General features: G+C 36.3%; 1 protein-coding gene across 1 annotated transcript in view; it reads right to left on the reverse strand.

Annotated features, from left to right (window-relative positions):
* The window catches only part of CNTNAP2 (contactin associated protein 2), a 1,031,263-nt gene that overhangs the window by 332,668 nt on the left and 673,794 nt on the right, over positions 1-24,801 (reverse strand). The window contains exon 12 of the mRNA XM_064704986.1: positions 7,615-7,734. Within this exon, the coding sequence (XP_064561056.1) occupies positions 7,615-7,734 (120 nt within the window). The remainder of the gene's footprint in view (positions 1-7,614; positions 7,735-24,801) is intronic.

A 24,801-nucleotide genomic window follows, 5' to 3' on the forward strand; every position in this document is an offset into this window, starting at 1 on the left:
AGTTCCTTACATCCCCAGTAGGGAACAAGTGTGTGTGGGAGTGAATCCAGAGCTAAATATTTGCTTCTAACATTCACAATAACACTTTGAGGTAGGTGGTACTGCTCATCATTTTATTTCCAGCCATCCCTTTTTTCTGCTCCCCAAGTTACGGACGTATTTCTTGAAATATAGGCTTGTGGGGTCCTGCAATGCACAGAATCCTAAAAAAAGATTGTTGTATTCTAATTTCTGAGAGCTTGGTTTCCAACAAATGAGGAATATTTGCTGATTGCAGGTGATATGAAGTTTTTTGCTTCTTCTAGACCAAATAATTCAGCAAAACAAAGACTCTGCTTTATTTTCAACTAAGTCTTCTGTGTCACTCTCAAAAGCCAATTTGTTCTCATGCTTTGAGGTAATTACACATTTGTTCATCTTATGCCTGATATATGAATGTTTGCTCCAACTATGAGCATCTGAAATGTATTAAGATGATGACGTGACATACATTTATTAATGTATATTCTTATATGATGCCTCAAAGTTTGAAGTGGTGCAGAAAAAAAAAGGAAGAATTACAGGAATGTAGTCAGACAGCCAGAAATGTTTCTATCATTTGGTGACTTAAGAATCCAGCTTGAGTGCCAATGATAAAGCTTGTTCTCTTCTGAAACAGAGCAAATCAAGAACTTTGTCCTGAAGACAGATTTCACATGATATTTTTTGTTATATGGTTTAGATATTTTCTCTGCAGTAGCAAACTCTGAGAGCTTTTCACTTTCTACATGTGCAAGTGTGACTGCAGAAAACATCTAGAGATATTCCAACATTATTTAGGGTCATGTGAATTTAACATGATTTACTCAAACCCAAAAGTCATGACATCACATTTTCATTATTACACAATTTTGCTTAATGAAATCACCAGGTATTGATTCACAACCTTTCCTCCCCCCTACCAAATTTTATGATTTTATATTATGAAGAGCCCTGAAATTATTAGAACCTTCATGTCTGTGTGGAGGCTGTTTTATGGCAGCATATGTTTAAGATATGAACATTATAAAAGATAAGTAAAAACAGCCTTCACAGTCCCTTGGTCCTTAATGCCAAGCTGCAGTCCTTTACTCTTCCATCCTTAAAAGCCTGACCATATGACAAACTTGACATGCTGTCACAGAACACAGCAACAGACTGCCCTCACTCATTCCTTGCCATCTAGATAGTGGCTTTAACCAGTCAGACTCAACTAACTGCCTGGCACAAGGGTGCCCAACAAAATCACTTTTTAGTGATAACCTGAGGCAGGCCCAACAAACCAAACAGAAAAACATCCCGATTTATTTCACAAGGACCCCAGACAGCAAGCTGCATCTGAGCAAGATGAGTCCAGGTAAAGCTAATAATTACAGTCTGTCAGCTGATTGAGGCTGAGTGAAAAAGTTGTGTCCAGATGGAAAAACAATCATGATCACATTTGTAGTAAGTCAGTACTGTGTTCCACAGCAAGGGGGGAAAACACACTAGCCAAATTTGTTGAGATACATTAAAGTACCACAGCGAGAAAGCCAAACTTGAGCATAAATCAAAAATAACAACAACAAGAAAAGCTGATTAAAAATGAAAATATGTACCCATGAAACCTAGAATAAAAAGGACGTGCCTTGTAAAAGAGCAGATGAAAAACACAATCAGTGAACTAAAGCTGAGATGCAGGATGCTTCAGCCAACTTGGCAGGCAAAGATGTAAACATGGTCTGCTCTGTTTCCAGGTTTTTCACGGGTCTATTATTTTACTCTGGTACTTGGAAGATGAACTCACCTTAGGAGTAAAGTTTGCCATCAGAGTTGCTGCTCTCGGCATGATGCCCTGATGCTTCAATGATTATTTTCTTCTTCCTCAGTACTTTTTCTCTTTTCTTTTTTTTTTTACAGAGAGTCTAGCTTGATAAGTCAAAACAATGAAAAGCAGTGTCCTAAATTCCTAAACGTGTTGATGCTTTTCCCTTTTTTTCTTTGCTATGTTTGTTTCTACTCTTTTTTCATCTGCAAGGAAACAAGCTTGGACACCCTGCAACAACAGCCCAAATTCATTTCAAATATTTGGTTGTCTTTTTACCTCTCAAATGTAATTTTTACTTGAAAAAATGACTGAGACTACTAAAAAAGCCTCCAAAAACCCCTCTACAATGAGAGAGAAGTGTATGAGATGCTGTTAGAAATAAAATCTTCATTTCATATGTAAAAATTGAGACAATGAAGATATTTTTCTTTCTCTATTTTAGGCAAGGGACTGAAATATTATTATAGAAAGCTTTCTGCAATGAGATTATACTAGGTAAGGTTGCTATAATGGTCCCTGAACAGCTTAGCATTGCCCAATGACAAATTTTGTTTATTCATTTTAAATACATATCAATTCATTCTATTCTAGTTAACTACTAAAAAATATTAACTTCTTCCCTAAATCTTTACTTTATTGAATTAAATTGCACAACATTTTGTTATTTATGTGTATATACATACGCACATATGAATAAAAGTTCTGGTACCTTGGAAGTTCAGTAATGCTGTTCTCAGATAAGAATTCTCATATGAGAGAACTGATTATATAGATATGAGCAATAGAATCAAACCTTTACTGCTTCTAGGGCACTTTTATTTAGGATATAGTGATGGCACATTTATATTCACGCCATATGTTTCTACATATTTCATAGTATAAAACACTCCATTGACCCACTATGTACAGAGAGAAAAGTCACAGGATACAACAGTTGTGGTTGTTTAATGTCTGCTCACAAAGTCATTCTTGTAATTATCACATGTGCCATTTCTGTTAAAAAAAATGAAGAGAGAGGGGAAGGAGGAGAGTGGATAGAGAGTCACCTCATACATTTGACCTTAATGAGGCAGGCTATGAATACTCATAATGATTTCTCAAACTGTTTGAAGATGAGCAGCTTGAGGCAAATGAATTGTACTAGGAAGGAGATAGGCTAAGTACTGCTCAAATGGAGCCATTATGCTTGCAGCTATTTGGATCCTGAAATGAGATAAAAGCTGCATCATGGAGGCATAAAGACTTCAGGACCAATAGAAAGAATTAACTGACATATCTTCTGGTAAAATACATTATGAAACCTTTCTGTTCTACTTTGCATCAGTAGTCTAAGTGATGAACCACTAGAAACAGCAGGCTATGATTTTCCTCTCCTCAGCTTAAAGCCTCAAGCAACTACAGGAGTGCTGATCTCCCTCTCTTGCTGACATCCCTTACAGCCATTAGGATAAATAACTCTGCCCTTATGGTCCCTCTGCATTGCTCCTCTACTTATTCCTCACTCTAAAAATTCTTGCAGGACAAATACACAAAGTAAGGTCTTAATAATCTTACTCAACTGACACTTTTTCCTCATCCTCCTCGTAACAAACAGATAAAAAGAGAAACATGAAAGAAATTGGTTACTTCCCATTTTTCTTGTGTCTTTTTCAATGGGACTAAAACTAATCTGTCAGAGGAAAAGGAAACAGGCCTAGAGATTCAGCAATATTATACAGAGCATGGAATAAAGCTGCAATATACTACAGAGCATGGAATGAAGCTGCAATATACTCCTTGCACAAAAATAATTAGGATATTAAGATATTCTAACAAACCTCTTAAAAGAGCATTTCTTTCCACTACAGCTGCTGCTCTAATACTAATTAAGGGAAAAACAGAAAAGGTCAAACTGGATACTAAGAGAGCAACCCTCCAATTTTGGAAAAACCCAGCTTGAATGCAGAGTCTAACTTTGCCTTGTGGACCTGCCTCTACAAGAAGGTAAGATGACAGAGCTTTGAAAGAGTTCCCTGTTGACCTTAGCCACAAAAGAGGCTAAACTGAAAAGCAGTCTAATGGTTAAACATTGTGCCACAACACAGCATCAAGGAATACTTTATCCATAAGTGACTTAATTTGAACAATTCCAACTTTCTACCTCTAAACGCTTCCAACACTGTTTTTCAAAAAAAAGAAAAAAGAAAGGACAAGGAAAAAAGCTTCCTAAAATATACATAGTTACTACAGACAACTATTTGGAAAAATGCATAACATGAACAGCAATGCCCTAGATTTTGAAAAGCTGTTTTATTAAATCAGAAATAGTTGGAATGTAATATCTCAGACATCTTCATTCCACTATGAGCACATAAAATATAAGTGCTTGGTTCCTCTTCACTATCAGAGCACAGCTCTGAGTACAACCTTTGTTTGGAGAAGACAAGGACAAGAGACTTGGAAGGAGAAGCTTGGGAATTTCTTTGAAAATAGAGTTATTTACAGAGACCATGAACTACTGTTGGGAGCACATGCAATTACATATTTCTGACTTTGTACTATTGAATCACCTGCACATCTTAGAAACCAGAACAATTTTTAGTTACCACAGCAACATCTGTGAAGGGGGGGGGGTCTTGTCATGACACTCGCCAGTTTACTAAATTAAGATACACTAAATTTAGATGTGGATTATGCCCAGAAATATGCCCAAACAGCTGCCTTCTGCACCACAATTTTCTCTCTTTTTTTCTTTTTAATATTGTTTGCCACATTTGGCTATGCTACTGTTTTCTGACTGTAGACTCTGTGGGTGAAATGCTGATATAATGATGAAATTATGAATTTTGTGGCCCCATATTTGTGATATGGTATATTAAAGGGCTGAAGACATAATTTTGCAACAAACAATTTCAGTGGCTTTTGAGGATATTGTCCTTGCCCCAGAAGGCTTACAGCCAAGTGAGAGTGACACTTACTATTCAACATTTTGATCTAGTAAAACTATGCTCCAGAATATAGTATAGAATTATATGAATAGAGTAATTGTGAAAGTAGTGCACAGCTGTTAAAACACCTTGCTTTACAAAGATTGATATTCACTTTGCCAATTTTGTGGACTTGCTTTGTCAAGGAACGGAACAAGAAAGCTGCACTTCACATTTTTAGTCATTAAGATGTTCTCTACTTTCTAGTTTCATCTGGACCAAAGAAGGCAAATTTAAAACATGCATTAGTATCTTGTGTAGTAAGTTAATATAGAGATGTTTATTTTACATAATGGAAGAATAGGAACATTTAGATTTGACTCTCAGACTAGAGAGGAAAATATAGTTAAGAATCTTCATCACAATAAAATATCACTACCTTGCCATATTATTTTTATTCATTTAGTATACTCCACATACCAATCAGTTTAGCTAAATTTGTAGGTTACTTAGCTTTATGTTCACAAAAAAATATGTAATTGTTATTCAGGTAGCTTAATTTTTTTTTCAAATATAGCTATAGTAATACCATAGACCTGCACAAGCTGGATACTAAAATTTTTTGAGAGTTCTGCTGATTGTTGCATGCTTTAGTGCTGTTATATGACAAGGTGTGTATCATTGCTAGAGTTCTACAGAACCGTGTTACTGATGAAGCAAAGTACTCAATCTCCTTCCCTACACTGGGCGTGTGTGCTGCTGATAATAACATATATAGATTCAGAAAAAGATTTAGGGTGTTGTGCTAAAATTGTAGCTCTTGGCCCTCGAGCGTCAGTGCCTCAGATGACCACTAATCAAAAGAAAACTAAAACTGTGGCACCTGCAACATATAGGCACTACACAGTATGTACAGAGGTGATGAGCTTTACTCTGCTAGCAACAAGTGTCAGTTTTAGAAGCACAGATTAAAATTACTTCCCATCAACTTTCACATATCTCTTGCAGTCATTTGCATTGTAATGAAGAAATACGTGGTTTAGGGTTTTTTTTTTTCAAAACTGCAATGTTTATATGGATATTAGTGCAAATTGCCTTTTTCTTGTAGCAAAGAACTGCTGATGAGAGCGATCCAGTTGAACAGAAAACTGCATTTTTCCACAGCATGCTTCAGCGCCAAGTGAATTAAATCATGTATCCTAATGTTCATGATCTCCTTGCACTGGTTAGGAAAAGGTCACATTTATATACTCTGAAACTGTTTCGTAGATGAGAAATGTTAGTAAAATGAAATTATTAATTTTACTTTTTCTTTCCCTCCAGTGTTGAAGAAGCTACTAGGACCTTCTGTTGTATTTTTATATTTAACATGACTGAGCAATGCTGCAATACTGGATGAGTGTACTTTTCTGTGCCTAAGCCCACTGGGGCAGTATATTTTTAATTTACAAATTTACCCTTGAAGAGCAACCAAAAGCTATATCTAGCACTGAACACAGCAGTTCTGAATAGCAGAAATCACTTGAATGACAGCATTCTTGGCCTTGTTGCTGCAGTGCCTGCCTGATTAGTTACTGATGCTGTTCAAGGTGCTTGAGTTACGATTTAAAATGCTCTACATGGCTGAGGATCTGAAAAGTGCCTTTACACCTGTGTCTCAGGACAGATGGGTTGGCCTGTCTCTCCAGTCCGAATGGGATTAACAGCACTTCCAGATGTTAGATCAGGCTCCTTTCTAGGCATGTATTTATTATACAAAAGCAGACATTAATAGCAATGCGGAACAGTGGTTTCTGTTCTCCAACAGGCTGTCTACCCATAAACACCTGATTTGGAGTTTGCTGCCTTTGCCATGCATCCCTCCCCATCTCTCCCATTCCTGTTGGAGACACCCCATCCCACAGCCCCAGATATGTCCAGGTTTCTGCCTCCAGAAGAGTTGTGGGAGCTTTAGCACCTGTGATCTCTAAAAACTCAGAGACAGTGTTTCAATCTATGACAGTGCCTTCACCATCATGTTGCTGATGATGGAGTCTGAGGACTCAGGCATACACCAGATTTCCAATGCACACATAAAGAAATTCTAACTTTTTAGGCAGACGTTTGGGGAAAGCCAGAGCACATGCTTGTTTTATCAACTATCCAATATTTCATATCAGAAAAAGTCCTGAGACAACTGCTATGCATTAACAGAACAAAGAAATAATACATTCTCAGTGCAAAAAATTGCCCTGTTTTTCATGATCATATTTTCCCGCCTCATCATGGCAACACAGATGACTAAGATGAGATACTTTGGGTGAGAATACAAAACTAGTCTTAAAAGCAGAAGACAATACACGCAACAAAATCAAATTAATGTAGTTATATAAATATTATCTTCAGAGTTTAACTGGCGTTAGAAAAACAGTTTAAAAGTCAAAACAGACAATTAAGAAAACAAACGTTTTGCTTCTTCAGTAATTAATTTTTATTCCCTACCTGTGGTGGTAAGCTGCTTTCTGCAACATCCCACGAACAACAGATAAAACTGAACTCCACTAGGCTGCTATACAACAGATTTGTTAAGTGGCCATTTCTATCAAATTTTTCTTAGGTATCTTGAAATTTTTTTTAAAGATGCAACACTGAGGATACAAAGACCTATTAAGACTAATAGGTGCAATTCAAAAACCTTATTAAATAGAATAACTACTGCCTTGCTCAGTCTATCCTGACTAGTGACAGCAGATTTTATGATCTCTGATGAAAAGCTCTTATTATTTTTCTTTTAACAAGAAATATGAAATATGAACAGCCTCTTTCTCCTAACTACATTTAAAAAGACCCAAAAAACCAAATCCCCCCTTCAACCAGCTTAATTAGTAAATACAATGCAGTTACCTGTCATGTTGCAGTAAACTTTCAAAGGTCCCAGTGCCCCACTGCCATCTGGATCTATCCAGTAGTAATTTGAAGTTTTGCCCAAGTGTTTGTATGCTTCACAAGAGAGTTCATAAATAGCTGAAAAGAAAGAAAACAGAGCAATAGGAATAGTTTTAACTTAGGGGGAAAAAAAAAATCTTAGGACAATTAATGGATCCTGTTTATATACAAAGAATTGTACCTCTGACATTAAAGCAATATCATTGAGGTTCACAGAAAACAAAGCATCGTTCCAAAATTATAGAAGTGATTAAAAGCTTGCAGGACATAATTTCTGCTTTTGTAATGTGAAGAAAAGTAAGAATAGGAAGACAATTCTAACAACTCAGAGAAAGAGAGGAAAAATAATACTTGTTCATAAGAATATTTAAACCATTTTAAACAATATAGTTAATAACTTTGTTTATATTCTTATTTAAGATTCTATTACTTCTATTGATAGAACATACTTTTACCCTTAAGGTTTTTTTTCCCAAGAGATACTAAAAGAGCTTATGAGCTTTCTCCTTGCAAATTTTTTAATTGCCATGTTTTATTACAACTCAGAATAGCACTGAGTTTCAAAATTGTGAAATTTCTCCCTACCTGCAATATCTGTCTCTACACAGCTCTGCAGCTACTCTGTTACATACATATAGAACTAATTCTCTGGCCCAGCAAGGTCTGAAATGTCACAGTATTTGCTGGAATAAGTTGAATTGATATAGCTGACAGGTTTGTTTCAGTTTTTCCTTGAATACTGCTTTTTATTTCAAGTAATAAAATTGTTTGTCAAAATGTATGATGAATAGCTCAGATGTAATAAAAAGCATTGTAGATAGAACTTTTTTCTAGCAATTCCCATATTTTCTTACAAATGTATAGTTTTTACAAAGTTATGTGCATTAAATATGAAGAAATACTATTATGCAAAGTTAAAAAACCTGATAATTTATAGAAATTGTTGTGTGTGTATATATGCATCAGAAGTTGAATTACATTGATATTTTCCTATACAATTCTTCAAAAATGAATGTGCAATGCTGCTTTGTTTTTCAGGACCAGATGGCGCAGCTTTTTTGTTTGGAATCAATCAATCAGCTGCTAAAAGAAATTAAATGTTTGTTTAACCAGACTTCATATCCACTCTAAAAATTCATCTAATTTGTTGGCAATTCTTGCAAGCAATCTCTTTGCTAGGACTGGCTTTATTTCAAATGTCCATAAGGACGAGCTGTTTTGCTGGGCTCTGATGATGATGAGTGACTGATCACACATGCACATTTAAAGGCCTCTAACCAAATATCAAGATATGGGAAGGAAAGTGGAGTTTAAAAAAAAAAAAAAAAATCAAATGTTGATGCGGCACAAACACAAGGCTAAAGGCTGTTATCTATCTACAATTTCCTTGTGATGCTACAAGAGAAGGACTTTTCTGGAAAGTTTTATGTGCTCATTAGAGGACAAAGTAAATTTTATACAAGTAGATGACACTTTAATTAAATTGTAAGACATTACAAGCCATTTCCCCTTTCTTCACAAACAAAGGTCAACATATTCTTCCATTATCAAGGAGACTCTGTGTCTGTTTTCAGGCACTTCATGCAGAATTCATAAACTATTTTGTTCAGAAGTGTTTCCTTCACTATCTACACACTATCTAAAAATGTCATAAAATTTAAACTCCATCAATGTATAATTGCTGTGATACAAACAGGCAAATTTTAATGGATGCAAGTCAAGCATCTCCATGTCAAGTCAAGAAGATAAAAAATACTGTTTGTGATCTTAATGAAGTTTTTTTGTTTTCATTTTCTAAATTCCTTCTGAAAATCAGGGAAGCTTTGTCTCTGTAGTAACCAGACCTTTATGTAAGGCCATAGGACATTTTTATCCAAGTTGGCTGCCTTTGAGAACACAGGCCAATTTTTGTAAAGAGATACTGCTACAACTCAGAAAACAACATTAGAGGGCTCTTTAGAAGTCAAATGTTTTTTATAGAAAATCAGGAGTTTAGATATAACACCCTTCTTTCTGTTCTTCTAGAATGGGAGAAATAGAAAGTGGTACGTAGGTATGAGTTTTATAGCACAGAAAAGGCTGCTTTTTAATACATCAGCTTTGTTAAACTTCAACATTATGTTGAACACTAATAAAAATTAGGATTGTTCTTCAAATGAAGGCAAAAGAATGAGATATTTTTAACAAATTCAACTTGTGAAAAGAGTTATGAGTGTGGGATAGTCTTCTGGGAGGTATTATGCATGTGTATAGAAACCTAAAATTAAGGTTGGAAAAGCCCTTTAAGATCACCATGTCCAACCATCAACCTATCACCACCACCACGTTCACTACTAAACCATGTCCTCAAAGTGCTGAATTTACAGGCTTTGTTGAAGATTTCCAGGGATGATGACTTCACCACTTCCCTGGCAGTATGTTCCAAAGCTTTGCAACCCATTCCGTGACTCTGAACCCTCTGGCACAACTTGAGGCCATTTATGTAGATGCATAAAGATCTTAAAAATGGGAATCAATAAAAATGCAAAAGTAGGCACCAGTGCAGTGAGCAGTAACAAAAATCACTTCACAGGCACATAGGAACAAAGGGAAGAGACAGGTCAATTTCACATACTGACAAAACAACCAGTGATTAAAGGTGCAATAGGAAACAGCAGTTATGTTCCAGTGTATGAAAACAATTGATGACAGAAAGAGATATTGTTGACTTTGGATGGCAAAGGGTAGCCACTTGAAAAGAAAAAAGAATGAAGAAAAGAACAATAGCAGCAAGCATTAGGCAGAAGGCAACTCTGAAGCAGAGGAAAGCAAGACATGATACCAAGATGTTGAAGTGGATGATGACATAGAAAGGAAGACAGCACAGGAACATTTTATCAGCCACTAGTTGCTTTTGTAAATGTTACACAGAAAGACCAGCAAGACAGAACAGGTGAAAATAGAAATTAGGAAACTCAAAGAAAACCTAGAGTAGATGAAAGGATGAACATTTAAGGACTGCTGTTTTAGAAGTCACCCAAGCATGCTAAAACAGAGAAGAAAAGGAACACAGAATGAAGAGACAATGGCAGAATCAAAACAGCTTAAATGAGAAAACTGGTAAAGGTGACAATAAAAAAGCAAAAGACCTAACTGAGCTAAGAAAAGACAAGGAAGCAAAATGCAAGATTTGGATGCGAAGTTTACAGAGTGCATTTGCAAATTAGCAGAAATGGTTGTATATATCCACATAGAGAGGAGGCAGAGGGAGAGAGGGAAGGGCTTTGTAGTGCTGATTCCATCTGGAAGATAGGAATGAAAAATAAACAAACAAAAGTATGGGAGAACTAAGGACACAAGGGTAACAGATTTTTGCTTTTCAAGCCAGTAGAAGTGAAATGCCAAAAATGTATATTTGCTTTCTTAGTACCTGGTACAAATACACAACATATGTAGTCTTATGGGACGTCAGAATGGTAGTAAACCTCAAAATCTTCCAAGCTGAATGTAAAAACTCACAAGCACCCTGATGTCTGGAAAAGCGACTTCTAGCATAATAAATCCAGCTGTCAGTTTGTTAGGGTTTCTCAAAGGTCACTTGCATTCTTTCTGAGGAGAATAGGGGAAAAAAGCTCCTCCCTACAAACAGTTTCTTCACTCTTTACATGCTTTCACATTGCATCAAAAATTGTCTGCAAGCTGCAAGAGGTGAAAACCTGGTCAGAACAGTGATAGAAGCTCTTAGAATGAGGAAAAAAGTATGCACAAAAAGAATCACAACTAGAAAGGGAAGAGCTCCAGAAAATGCAATAGCCTTTTTAAAGTTTAATCTCCTGAATAATACAGATCAAACTGAGACCACCAAATCCATTTCATGATAAAATTTGAAAGGGTTTTCTGTGTTCCAACATGAAGATAAAAAATTTTAAAACCATAAAAAGAAAACTCAAAAATCGCTGTATCTTTCTGTGTCAAGCATCAAGTTTCTCTAAGCTTCTTGGTCTAGGCAGAAAACCTAGTCTTTTAAATTAGCTAATAAATGCAACTATGAATGCATTTTGAAGTTCACCAAGCTAACATTCGCAACAGTGGATTTGAATGAGTGTGGCTTGAGGGGAAAAATATATTCTCTTAGAAAAGCTTGATTAGGTAACTAGGCTAAGGAGAACAGGCTAGAGTGAAACAAATACTAACAACAAACCTTGTACCTGCACAGATTTTAAGAGCATTTTCATTGCTGTCTTTTTTTTATGGGTTCTAGACACCAAAGAGAATGTGGTGATGGATGGGGAAGTCAACACTCATTTATGAGTTTTCAGAACCCTCTATTTTAAACATTAGAGAAAAAGGAAATAGTTCAAAGAAGTGTTTACAGAATAGTTTTTTCCAGCTCAAGAATGTTAGTCAGAAGTTGGAAAGAATAGACATCTCTTAGATTTCAGTGGCTCTTAAGTGATTGAGGGAAGCAGATGTTCTTACTCCCGTTTTACTTTCTGACTGGTGTAAAAATCAAGGGATAGTCATCCTGCACAGGTGGCACAGCTGCTGGCTATCTCCAAAAAGCAGAACAGCTGAATGACAAAAAGGATTTAGAAACTCTGTGGCCCTATATGATGTTCCATAAAATTTCATTAGCACCTTGGTGAACTACAGTTTTTCCATCACTCTGGGAAAAGGCAGCTTTAATTTTAGGGCTGACAAACAGCCTCCTTTTATAAGTGCAAAGCTCATTATAAATAGATTACCTGGCATGACAGTCTGCACTATGTGGCTCAATGAATGTGTTGCAATATGTTTTGCTTCTGTCAGTGAATGTGGTTGCTGCAGGGAATACACTCCTTTAAACATCTGCTAATATAGGAGTAAATCTCAGCTTTACAGGAATGTAGCAAAGGTGTAGATACAGAAAAATGGACGGAATTAAATGACAGCAAAAGTGACAAAAATAGGCAATGTATCAGATCCACAAAGTCTAGCTGTGTCTCTCCAGCACTTTCAAATTCTTGGAAAAATACTAAAAGCTAAATAGACTGTGAGGTGCTTGGGTTTCTGTAACTCAAACTGGTTTCAACTCTTGAGCCCTAAAAGCACAACCATAAAATGAAGGGCAAAAAACTCCAAGCTTACTCAAAAAACAGCTGCACACTCATTGAAATGTCACACCCAAAATTTATTTTAAAAGAATAAATTAAGATTTGTTGCTTTATTACAACATATATTCACAAGATAAATGGAAAATGTTAAAAAATAAATTTTTATACTTCAATACGTGTACACTGTAAGTTCCTGCTCTGTCAGCAGAATTTTCTCTGTGCTTATCTACATTAAACCTATACTCACCCTTTACACACTGCAATTCTATGTAGCGGAGAAATTAACGTCTTACAATTCTTTTAAGGTCAGTTAAACGAACTAGATATTTCATCAGAGTCAAAACAAGATGTATATGAAAGAAAAATATCCTTCTGTATTCTGACACATAGCTGCTGCGTTGCTGTACTACCTCAAGTATACTGAAAAGTTTTTAAAAAGCTCCACACAAAGCCAACATGATGCAACACTACTTCAATGTTCTTGCTATTCTGTAGGACAATGTCTGCAATGATGGGAACCAGGCCTTACGTCTGGTAGTTTTTTCAAGTCTGGATTTAAAAATTCTGTAGTTTGGAACTCAACATTTCTAACGTCTAAGAAGAGGAAAAGTAAAATACATTTTAAAATTAGTTCTTCAGTTATAGCCAACTTAAAATAAGCATACGTACTGTTAAAGTCAGACAAAAATGAGTGCGAACAAGTATTAACTTTTACATCTCACACTGTAAGAAGTCACCTTTTCAGATATGACTTTGAGATGAAATGTTTTCTGATGTAGTGTTTACCAGGTTCTCAAATATTAGGGGTGCCTTCGTTCATTTGCTATTGGAAAAGAAAATCTGGTCGAAACTTCGGCTGACCATTCCTGGCTTTGCCCTCTCCACATTTTTAGGCTGCCAGTTTACAGATGCTCACAACCCCTTCAGCTGAAGTAAAAAATTAATTACAAATCAAAAGGACCATCAAACCCAAGGACAATCAAAAAAACCCAAAAAAACTCATTAGTCAAACAGTGACAGAAGGAGGAAATGAAAGCTAAGGAAGAAAACATCACATTTCTGATCTAGAATTACATATGTATCTAAAATTATTTGAGTTATTTGAATACATTTCTACTTATCATTCTAAGTGTATGCACACTCATCTGAAAAAGAGCTCCAAAACATTAAAAATACCTAAAACAATCTGATCCTGCACAGAGAAGGTTCTAAGGTAACCAAGACCTTTGTTTTAGGATTCATTTCTTGTCATTTTTACTTATTACACAATAATCTTAAGGTAAAAAGCAAAAGGAAATAAAACACCTGGTTTGCTTTCTGCATACTGGCAAAGACCCTTCAAGAAAGCCTTTCTTGATTAAAAAGTATCTTGAAAATATTTGCTAAAATAACATCCTCCCCTAAATAAAAGATGGCAGTGAAGAACAAAGATAAATTCCTAACTAGACAAAAAAATTGTCTTGCAACCCCAACAGTAGTTCCTCACATTAAATTTATGATGGACTCTTAGAGAGAGCAAATTCTGCATGACCAGAAGGTGGATCACCATGAGCTACACTAAATATCACGTACTTGAAGCTAGAATGCCACTGTAAAATTAGGTTACCTTGATGAGGAAAAGCACAGGAAGCAGCACTTTCAGCAAAATATATGTCTCTAGCAGGACAAAGCTGTAAGACCTTCAAGGCTGCTGACCCTCACCGTGCAGGAAGCAGCTGTGGCTGCTCACAATATGCTCACCTGGACAGGCCAGAGCAGTAGGAATAGGCCAGCACACCCAGCTGGCTGCAATACTGAATTTCTGTGCCCAGTCTGGGAGCGCTTGGAAACTACACCTGGATGCACCAGCAACTGCAGTGAAGTTCATGCGCAGGAAGGAAACAACTTCTCAATGAGCTGCAGCTTTATGCACATCCTAAATATGGTGTGTACACAAACTGGACATAAAAAGATGAATTTTGACATCTGAAATAGATCTACTGTGATGCTTAAGGGAACTCCAGAAATTTCTGATGAAATACAACTACTCTAGATGCAGTTACAGTTAATTCAGTTACAATCAAATGACTTTCCAGGTAAAAAACAAGGACTAAAAAAGTGCCCAAATGTGGCATGCCCTTGCCATTGTAATATCACCTCATTATTAAAGACAGTGGAAAACAGAAAACCTGCCTTTCCTTACTTCATGCATAACTGAAAATTTGAGTAAACTAAAACCTCTAAAGCCCTGAGTGTAATACTTGTGCTCATGTTGCATCTGCAAGAAAAGTAATTTGCTCTGTTCTTAAAGAAAAGTTGCTATAGATCAACAGCACTCAGAAAAAAAAAAAAAAAAAAAAGCAATTTTCACAAATAAGTGCCATTAGGCAATTGGTAACTTTCACTGGATATAAGAGAATTGAAGAAAATTAGAAAGTATCACGAACAAGTCCACCAAATCACACGTGTATCACAAGGCCCCTGCTTTAGCCACTGATTTTTCAGTTGCAGTAAAACTCAGATCAAGCACTATTTTTCATCCATGGCTAGGTCGCCTCTTCAGCCAGAAGTTGAACTGAGCTACTGCAGTCCCAGAAGTAAAGAAAAATAACTCCTGGCATCTTTAAATACCTTCTCAGTGAAACTGGAATTTGTTTTTTCTGGGTTACCATCATTTTAGGGGCCCTTGGCTTACCCTCACAGCTTGTGAGGGTGAGAACATGAGTTCTAAGAACCCAAAGATTCATCCTTTCACTACCATCACATGACATTAGCAAGAGTCTTTTCCATACCACACAACTATTTTACTCATGACAGCTCACATACAAAGTTAACCTAAAGCCCAAGACTTGAATTCCATTACCCTCAACATCCCATTAAATAAATACTCCATCATTCTACAAGATTATTCCTGGAGAACGTAGTTCAATTACTGAAACTCTATTTGAAGAAATAAATGCTGAGGTAAAAACCAGAATAAATTTGTGGCCATAATTAGTATTACAAAATCACATGGCTGTGGTGAACATCAAAGATAATCGAATCCATCTCCCCCCCAAAAAAAAAATCTCAATTACATCCATGTATCATTCCTGATACAGTCTGGTTTAAAATGATGTAAATTCCATGACACACCAAGGCAGCCTAGACCTGCACCATCCCTTCTGCATTTGTTCAACTCTCTACACTGTGGGGCTGTTCTGCTGCAACTTAAACTTATAATTTCTCTTTTTATTCACAATGAATTTTGAGGATAAGTTACTGCACTCCTCCTTGCAACCATCTTTGGTCTATTTGCAGACATAAATATTTTCTCTACATTAAAATGGCCAAGTTTGTTCACATTGATCACTGGTTGCATTCTATATTATTTTCTCTCTTCTCTGGATTCCCCATTTTTTTCATGAAGCTTAGCATATAAAAATGGAAAACGGCCAGCACAACCAGATTAATTTGCATGTTCCATAATATATACTTCTATTAATTCAAGCCTAAATGTTGCTTTCTTAATTCATAGAATCTTAAGCAATGAACTACAAGGCAAATCAGCCATCAATAACCATCACTTCTACAAAACTGAATTAAAAAAATGAAACAAGTCGGCAGTTTTCCTCAACCATTGCTTATACAATTGGTTAATCCCCCTAAGCATAATCCTTCCCAATGCTGAGTAGCTTTGCAACTCAAAATCCCTAAAATAGCTTCCCAAAGGAAAAACATTATTATATTTTGCATATTTACAGAATAGTGTACATATAGTGTTATATACACATGAATCCTAAAAATAAACTATAGAAATAAAAAATATTATATAAATAGACAGCATAGGGGTTTTTTTTTGTTTTCAATTTTTTTATTTAATAGGGAAGATAAACCAAGAGAGGCAATTTCAGTCCTTTTTATTTGGATTACTGTTCATTTCTGTCCATGGCTGCACTGGCTATCATGCCACTAAAACTTTCCAAAAGCAAAGTTCCTTGGTGACTGAGCATAAACCTTCTTCACACTGTCACTGATCTAAGCTTCAGCTCTCTAAAAGCTTCTGCATCTTCCTCACATGCTCCCTCTCCCTTCAACTGTGACCTAATGAACATATAAAGTGTTCTCACCATTAGCACAACATCCAAATACACCCCATAGAAACAGAAATGAAATTAAAACCAGTAAAAACTAAAATATGTGGAAATTTGCAGATTTTTTGCCAAGTTCACTCTAGGCTCAATTATGTCAGTGATAAACACAACAATTACCATTATGGTAAAAAAGAGAACAAAATAGAGGCTTTGCCATCAGAGTGAGAAAGAGCACAAGATTATTTGCCACTGAGATAATAGGGAAAATTACTGCTATAGGGGTAAAAACTGCAATTTGAGGTACTACACAGTAGCTCAACCCAGGAATTTGCTACAAATACAGAAAAAGCCAACCCATTAATGGCAAAATGAGAGGTGCTTCTATTTCTCTCTCATCTTTGTTCTTTGCTTTGGGCTGGGAGAGGGGAAGAAGAGAGAAATTAATTTAAATACAAATGGCTGAACCAAAATGGATTTTTAAACAAATTTAGCAGTGATTTTAAATTACAAGCCATAGATTAGACAATTAGCAAAGATGTAACCGTGTCAGCCTACAGACATTGCAAGAAATTATAATTAGACACCAATTTTTAACAAGGTACTTTTGTGAGTGAAGTCATCCAAGGATACACAAACACAAAAAACCCAGCCAATCAAACAAAATAACAAAACACAACCCAAAAATAAAAAACAAGCATGGCTTTTGAACTGAACAAAACACTGCTTGGGATAGAAACGGCACAGTTTCATTTTAAATCTGGATAGTGTCGCACATTTGTGTAGCTGTACTTCATTCCAGAGCCCTGCATTTGAGAGGGAAGGATGTCAGAGAAACTCAGATATTCACCATACTTGTGTTGAATTTACACTGGGCACCGCCACAGAAAGCTTCAGAGCTGCCTGGAGCTCGATTGAGTCCTCTCCAGCTGGGAGGTAACAGGAACACTGCCAATACTATCTTGTTCCCTTCTTCCTCCTATCCCTCTCTTCCATGCAAAAAGCTTCAAGGTTGGTATAAAAAGAAATTTTGAAAAATCCATACTCTTAAAGAAAAAGCATGAGTTCTACTCCAGTTCTCATTTACTTTGTATTGGCAGGGTAATGGACAGAAGAGACAAGAGCCAAACCTTGGCTTTACAATTTCCCATCTGTGTAATACAAATCCTTTGCAACTTTCTACAGTGAACACAGACAAGTGGAAACCTCAGCAAATTATATCAGGTCCAAAGCAGGAGTGATCACTCCAGTAAAGTCAGGTCAAAGATACAGATTATCTGGAACCTTATTTTAGCACAAGCTATCTGTAAATGGCTACAAATAGCAAAGACACTGAATAAACTAAAGTATTCTCCTTCGCTAAGTATATACTGGTTCTTTCCTGCCATGGATATCAGAGCATTTGGTCTTTCTTCAGACCTGAACATACTAATCAATGTTAAATAATACTCAGATGAGCATGGAGCTATTCTCATTACCGAGCTTTGAAAGATACTGTGGTGCCAGTTTTCATTTGTTCATTAATATTAGCGTTCCCAAAATTCATTACCCACATGTTAACTTATAGGACTGTAATTCAGTTTTATTTTTACCAGCCTCAACAGTTACAATTGTCACCACTTCCTGCCCCTTTTCTTCCTTTTCCCCACCCCAGATACCCAGATGTTTTTGTATCCAACCTTCTCATAACCAACAATCCTGTGAAGGAAATTATGGTACCTTTCTTGGTTGTATCTGAATACAAGTTATACTTGAGGGAAACTACAAGTTATTGGGAAAAAATCCAAAACAAACCAACAACAGGTTAAATAAAATTTCTTAAAAATCTCAATTTAAAAGCTTATGTTTGAAAAAAACCCAAACACTAAACCACAGAACAGTAGCTTGCTTACAAAACCACTGCTCTGCACACAGACTGACAGACACCCAACCAAATAGTGGGTTTCCCAGAGGAGCTGAGCACCAATTTCAATGAACAGAAAGGAACTGTAACATTGTGAGAACAAATCCTCACATCAGCATTTACATTATCTCAATCAAAATGTCTTCTATCAACATGACACCAATTTAGAGGGAATGCATCATGTTTGTCATTTCCATTAATCACTAAGCAACTTGCACTGCCAACAGAATTCAACCTTTTTAACTGACATAAAAATATCAGAAGAAACATCTGCTCCACATCCCCTTTTTTTTCATTCTTTCCCTTCAATGCTTTCAAATGGGAATGACTGTGTCCTGGCTACTTCCTAGAAATCACTTTTACATCTTTTTCACATAATGGATGAGCTGTGAGATTAGTAAGATGTTAGATGGGTACCTTGGGGGCTGCCCTGGTTGGCACACACTCTAATTTGTCAGTATCTGTTTCAATTGCAGCACTAGAGTATTAATTTAGACTGTTTACTGAGAGGATGAGAATATAGAGAAAGTGTCAGGTTCTGAGAAAAAACACTCATCTGCACACCTACAGAGGAGCTCAGAGAAACAATGGCAGGCCAGAAGCCAAATAATACCCTGCCAGGCTGCTCCCAGGCCCACCACAGGAGCCATCAAACCATTCAAGCCCATCTGACTCAAATCAAGGATGCACACAAGTAACAAAAATCCTGTCTGGGGCTGTCACAGCACAGCCTCAGCTGCAGTGCGTGAACATGGAGCTGATCACCATGAGCCACCCCTCAAAACCTTTCAGACCAAGGGAGTTTCTGCCATGGATCATGGGATGCATAGAAAACGTAGCTCAGGATTGCACAAGGCTTATAGGGTATTTAGGGATGGAACTAAAGGCAGGAAAAAGCAGAGCGCTACATATTTTGGAGAAGGAAAAAGGTGCAGAGAAAAAAGAGGGGTAAGTATAAATAGTAGTGTGGCAAGTATGCTTGCCTGGCTGCATCCTGCACCTGATTAGCACAGTCTATTCTGCTTTCTTGTTAAATTCCTTTCCAAATCTTTCCTCGGCATGGCACTCCTGTGTGCACACGTGTGTGAGTACATGGCTGTGAAGACAGACTGAGGAGGAAAATAATCAGAGCAATGATTAGAGAAAGAATTATGAAAGGGGAAAACAAACTGTTGACATTGATAGGAAGGCACAAAGAAATTGAGAAACCTTAAAAGGGGGGAGACAGAAGAGGGCTTGGAAAGGAGAGGAGTAGTTAAGAATTTCAGAAAGACATAGCTCAGTTAGCCCAAGCATGAATCAGAGAAATGCAGTGATATTTATAGTGCTCTGAAGTAAAAAATGAAAAGAAAAAATAAAAGTAGTTGCAAACAACACATTGTGTTTTCCTCTCTGCTTTAGAACATCTATTAGATCCTTGCAAACCTCAAAGTATACTGAAAGCATACAGCAACCACAGACACAAGTAAATTTAAAGTTTTATACACAAGTGGTTAGGCCATTAGGGAATAGGGATAGGAAGAATGAGCTGGTGTAAAAGCTATATAGGGATACATGAGCTTAAAAATTTGCAAGATGAAAGTTAAAAAAAGACTATGCTTCCAGTAAAATAAAATGAATACTGGGAGATATACAGCTAAGTATGTGTAAGTAGTAAAGGCTTCTACTGAGAAAATGAGAAACTACCAAGTCCACACATTTCAGTAGTTTTGCTAATATTAGCAGGCCATATGTACATTTATGAAACAATGGTGACTTTCATGTTTTTGTAAAGTTATGTAAACATAGATTATTCCTCTGGCTTCAGAAAAATATTTCAAGAATTCTCTTACCATGTTATTACAAAGCTCTTGCACCTTCTTGGTGATTTCTCATGGGTATCTCCTCCCAGCACTGACTCCTTCTTCTTCACAGCACAACCAACAAACTCCAGCCCCTTCTCACCCAGCTAAACCACTCTTTTACAGCACTCATCCTTACTAGACACAGCTGTGGCCTGTTAAGGGCAGGCTTGTTCCTAATCTTTGATAATTAGTGCAGCTGCAACTGCTCAGGGGTGAGATTACCTTGTGCACTATAGTTTCTTACATTCTATCCCTCTACAGAATTCCAGTAACCTGTCATTACTCCTACTAAGAGACTTGTCCAGCCAAGAGAACTATTGGCTGTCCCACCTAAGGTGGAATTTTAAAGTGATAGTTATGGACCAAGATTGATACCGAGCATCTACTTATACTAACAGATTTTGGTGCTAAAACTTTCTCTCCCATTTAAATTACAGCACACTGGGAAGAAGAATAAAACTCAAAACCCCTCCAGATTAAAATTACAAAGAAGCATTACAGCTCTTACCCTTGAATGAAAAGTGTTAATGTAGACATTTGATTCCTAAGGAAGACATTTACAGGTGCAATAAATTTATGCTGCAGAATAGTGAAAGAAATATTATAATGATCAAGAAAGGTAGTGTTCATAAACAAGAACCAAACTCAATCAGAACCCCCACCATCTGGAACACATATCATTCACATAGAATATCATAAGAGAATTGACAATAATAATTATTTATGTTTATTTACTGCAGAAGCAATTACTCTTATAAACTTTGTTATACTACTCTTATATTATTACTCTTATATACATTGTTATTAAGACAAAATATGGTGTAGGATGCACAAGAAGTATCTCGGAGTTTCACTCCTTTTAATCAATTTTTTTTCTTCAATCCACAGTCCTATGAGATTGATCATACAGTCTGCAACACACTGGAAAATTCATTGTAAAGATAGAATTTATCAAGTTTTTCTGCACTAGGTGATGTACATAAAAATCCTACAAACTGTGGATAATGCGTATCCACTGCTCATCCATTGGTGCATAATGTCTTTTAATAGCAAGCCTAATTGTTCCCATTATGTTCCTCTATTTTGAATTGTTAAAAAACTTTTAAAAGAACAATTTCAGATAAAAATATGTCTGCATGCATATGCGAAGAAATTCTCATTGCTTTGACTATGGTACATATTTAACAGTTGATATTTGCATTAATTTCATTCTCTCACATCTGAAAAAATAGGATTAGAATGACTTCAAAACATGTTTTTTTTCTGTCTAATAGCTGTCAAGGGGATTTTAATATCAGCACCTTAAAAAACTTTAATTGCAAAAAAGCATTAACAGTGAAGTATGCAATATGTTAGATTGTCTTAATGGAAAAGTTTAAGAAAAAGCTAATTAATTTTGAAGTCTTTATTTGCAGACTTCTTTTCTGGCTATGAATTAATTCTGGCTTTGATTTTATGGTATAAATGAGCTGCTTTAAAGTTATCTATTGTTAATTACATGTTCTCTTTTAACTGTCCCTTGGAAACAATATTTGGTTGTGCATTGTGAACAACAATAGAGAACGGTTACAGTCGCCTGCAAAAAACTCAGCTAATACCCAAGTTTTCCCAAAAGCAAGCTGCAATTCAGGAATGTTATTTAGGTAGTTTTACAAGAGTTAGCTACAAATGAATTAAGAAAATGCTCTGAGTTAGACCCTACTTCATACTGTTCTTCCATTTGACTCCACCTGGTAAAAAATTAGTTTCAAAACTTGTAACACTTTATTTTAATGCAGAGCCATATATAAACGCTCAGCTACACAAACAGCTGAAACCTGAAGTCCAATTTCAGCCCTTATATTCTCTCTCAAACCTCACCCAGTAGAGCTATTTGCAGCTGATTTTTTAATTTCAGCATAAGTACTGCTGGTTGATTATTCATATTCTGCTTTGCATCCTAATATTAATTTTCTCCACTTTAACTTCACCAAATACTCCTGGTGCTATTGCACATATTGGAACTGCAGCCCTTTCTGGCCTGAACACAGACCACATTCATTTACTTACAATAAAAATGCAAGTTGCTACCAATTTATTACACATTCTACATTTCATAAACACCTGGTGCAGAGCAACTCTCAGCTCAGCTGATAATAAATTAGTAGGAGAAAAACTATAGTTTATAACGCTGACACTAAGAACAATCTGAGTTTTAAACAAATATTGGAGTTCAAAACAAGAAAGCTTCAATGTCTTGAAACAAACAAACAAACAAACAAACAAAAAATTACCAGAGTAAAAAGCTTGTCTTTTTCAGTTTTGCAGGAATAGGTGAAATGATGCAACAATTTTGGGCTTATATGTTACATGTAAAAAATTACTAAAGAAGATGAAACCAACAACTTCAGTCTTGTTTTAAAACTAGATTTTAATAAAAAGAGGTAATTTAATAGAGTCTTCTACATTTGAAAAGACATGCATTATGGTAAATCCTTTGAAAACACGTAATAAAAAAATATGAATTCACAAGGACAATTATAAATTTCTATGGCAATTTCTTTGAAAAACGTTATGGAAAAAAAGATTAGCCTCCTTAGAAAGATGGCATGTTGATTATACGATCCTTTTAATAAACCACTGTAAACAAAAGTCCTTATAAACAGGCTTTGAGAATCTCTATTCTCAAAGGAAATAAACATCTGAGAAATAAGGTTTTCCAGGGCATGTATGAAATTTGAACATTTGATGACTTCAGATACAGAGTGTGCAAGAAGAGGAGAAAATAAAGTGGTAGCAACATAACTGGCAGAGAACAGCCATTAGTTGAAAGTGCTTTCTCAGGATGAGAGCAGAAGAAAACAAAAGACTCTTTCTAGAGATTTCAGAAATTTTAGCTTATTTTTTTATCCCCAATTCTCCAAGACCAGCATTACTCACGCATCCATACTACTGAGTTTGAATGTGAAATTATTCACCTCCTGAAAACCACTTTACTTAGACTCTGGTCTCAAGTAAGTCTCAAATCAGGGACTCAAAGGAGCAATTAAAAAAACCCTAGGCTTCATCAGGGACACCAAAACAACAGCTCATAAGAGGATGAAGTGATAGGGTGAGGAACAGCATCTTATTCTTACAGCTTCTAGTACATATCAGTGCTAGAAGAGCTGATAATCCTTTTCTCATTAACACTGTGCCCAGTGTTAATTCCAGAGATACTTCCTCAAGCCCCAGTCTCCTAAAACCAAGCAGCCTTGTCAAAATAATTCTTATAATTTCTCCAACCTCACTTTCCTCAGAGTAAATTCACAGTTCACCTCCCTACAAAGCTCCACATTCCCATTAGTGCATCTCAGAGGTGCTGTCCTTCCTCAGTCCAAATGAGGCAAATTATGCCCAAGACATGGGGGGGGGGCAATGGGAGCAACTCAGATTTTGCCCTACTGAAAGCTCCTCTTTCATGTTTCTAAAAGTAAGCAGTTTGGCTTCCCAGGATTATTTTTCCTTCTTCCTTTCACATAATTCAAGCAACCTATCTGCCATGAACAAGTCTAATCAGCATTGTGGAGTCCCACTGCATGCCTTAAACGTCAGCTTTCCACTGCAGAAACTCAACCCAGAATGTTCTGTTGCTGTTTCATATGTTTGTATGTTTTGTATGTTTTTGTTCTGCTCAATGCTTTCTACAGGTTTACTAATGGAAATTCTTCATTTGCTACTGGGAAATCATTTGGGCTTGTGTGATCTGTTCAGCCATATGGGTGCTGGTCTTGTGCTAAATCTCACTGAAAGCAGACAATCGCATGTCCACAAATATCAGCAGAATGTATCACTGCTCCACTTTCTGCAGAAGGGCCAATTCTGGAATCCATGATTTGTTTATGCAAAATGCTGCTAAACTAATTGACTTAAACATCAAGCTTCACTGACAACGATTCTGAAATGTCAAGGTGACAGTTCATAACAGCCCTGCACATAAATGCCCACAGGACAACTGAATAAGAGATGGTTTTATGCCAAGCCTTTTCAAAATATAGGACATTTCTGATTAGGTTGTATCTTCTGTTTCAAGTGTATTAAAAAGCAACATTCTTCCTGTCTTTGGATTAGAACATCCTTTCACAGGAATATCTTATGTATCACAGTTGCTGATCATGGAGGCATTTATTGAATTTTTCCTGATAAAATAATGCTTTAATATGCTTAAAAAAGTGCAAAGTATCTGCTTTCTCTAGTAAATCAGTTTGCTGTCACAAAGATAACAATGTTATTCTCATAATTCCTCAAGCCTTCAGTGA

This window comes from Zonotrichia leucophrys, chromosome 2 (genome assembly GCF_028769735.1).
Source record: "Zonotrichia leucophrys gambelii isolate GWCS_2022_RI chromosome 2, RI_Zleu_2.0, whole genome shotgun sequence".
Classification (NCBI taxonomy): domain Eukaryota; kingdom Metazoa; phylum Chordata; class Aves; order Passeriformes; family Passerellidae; genus Zonotrichia; species Zonotrichia leucophrys.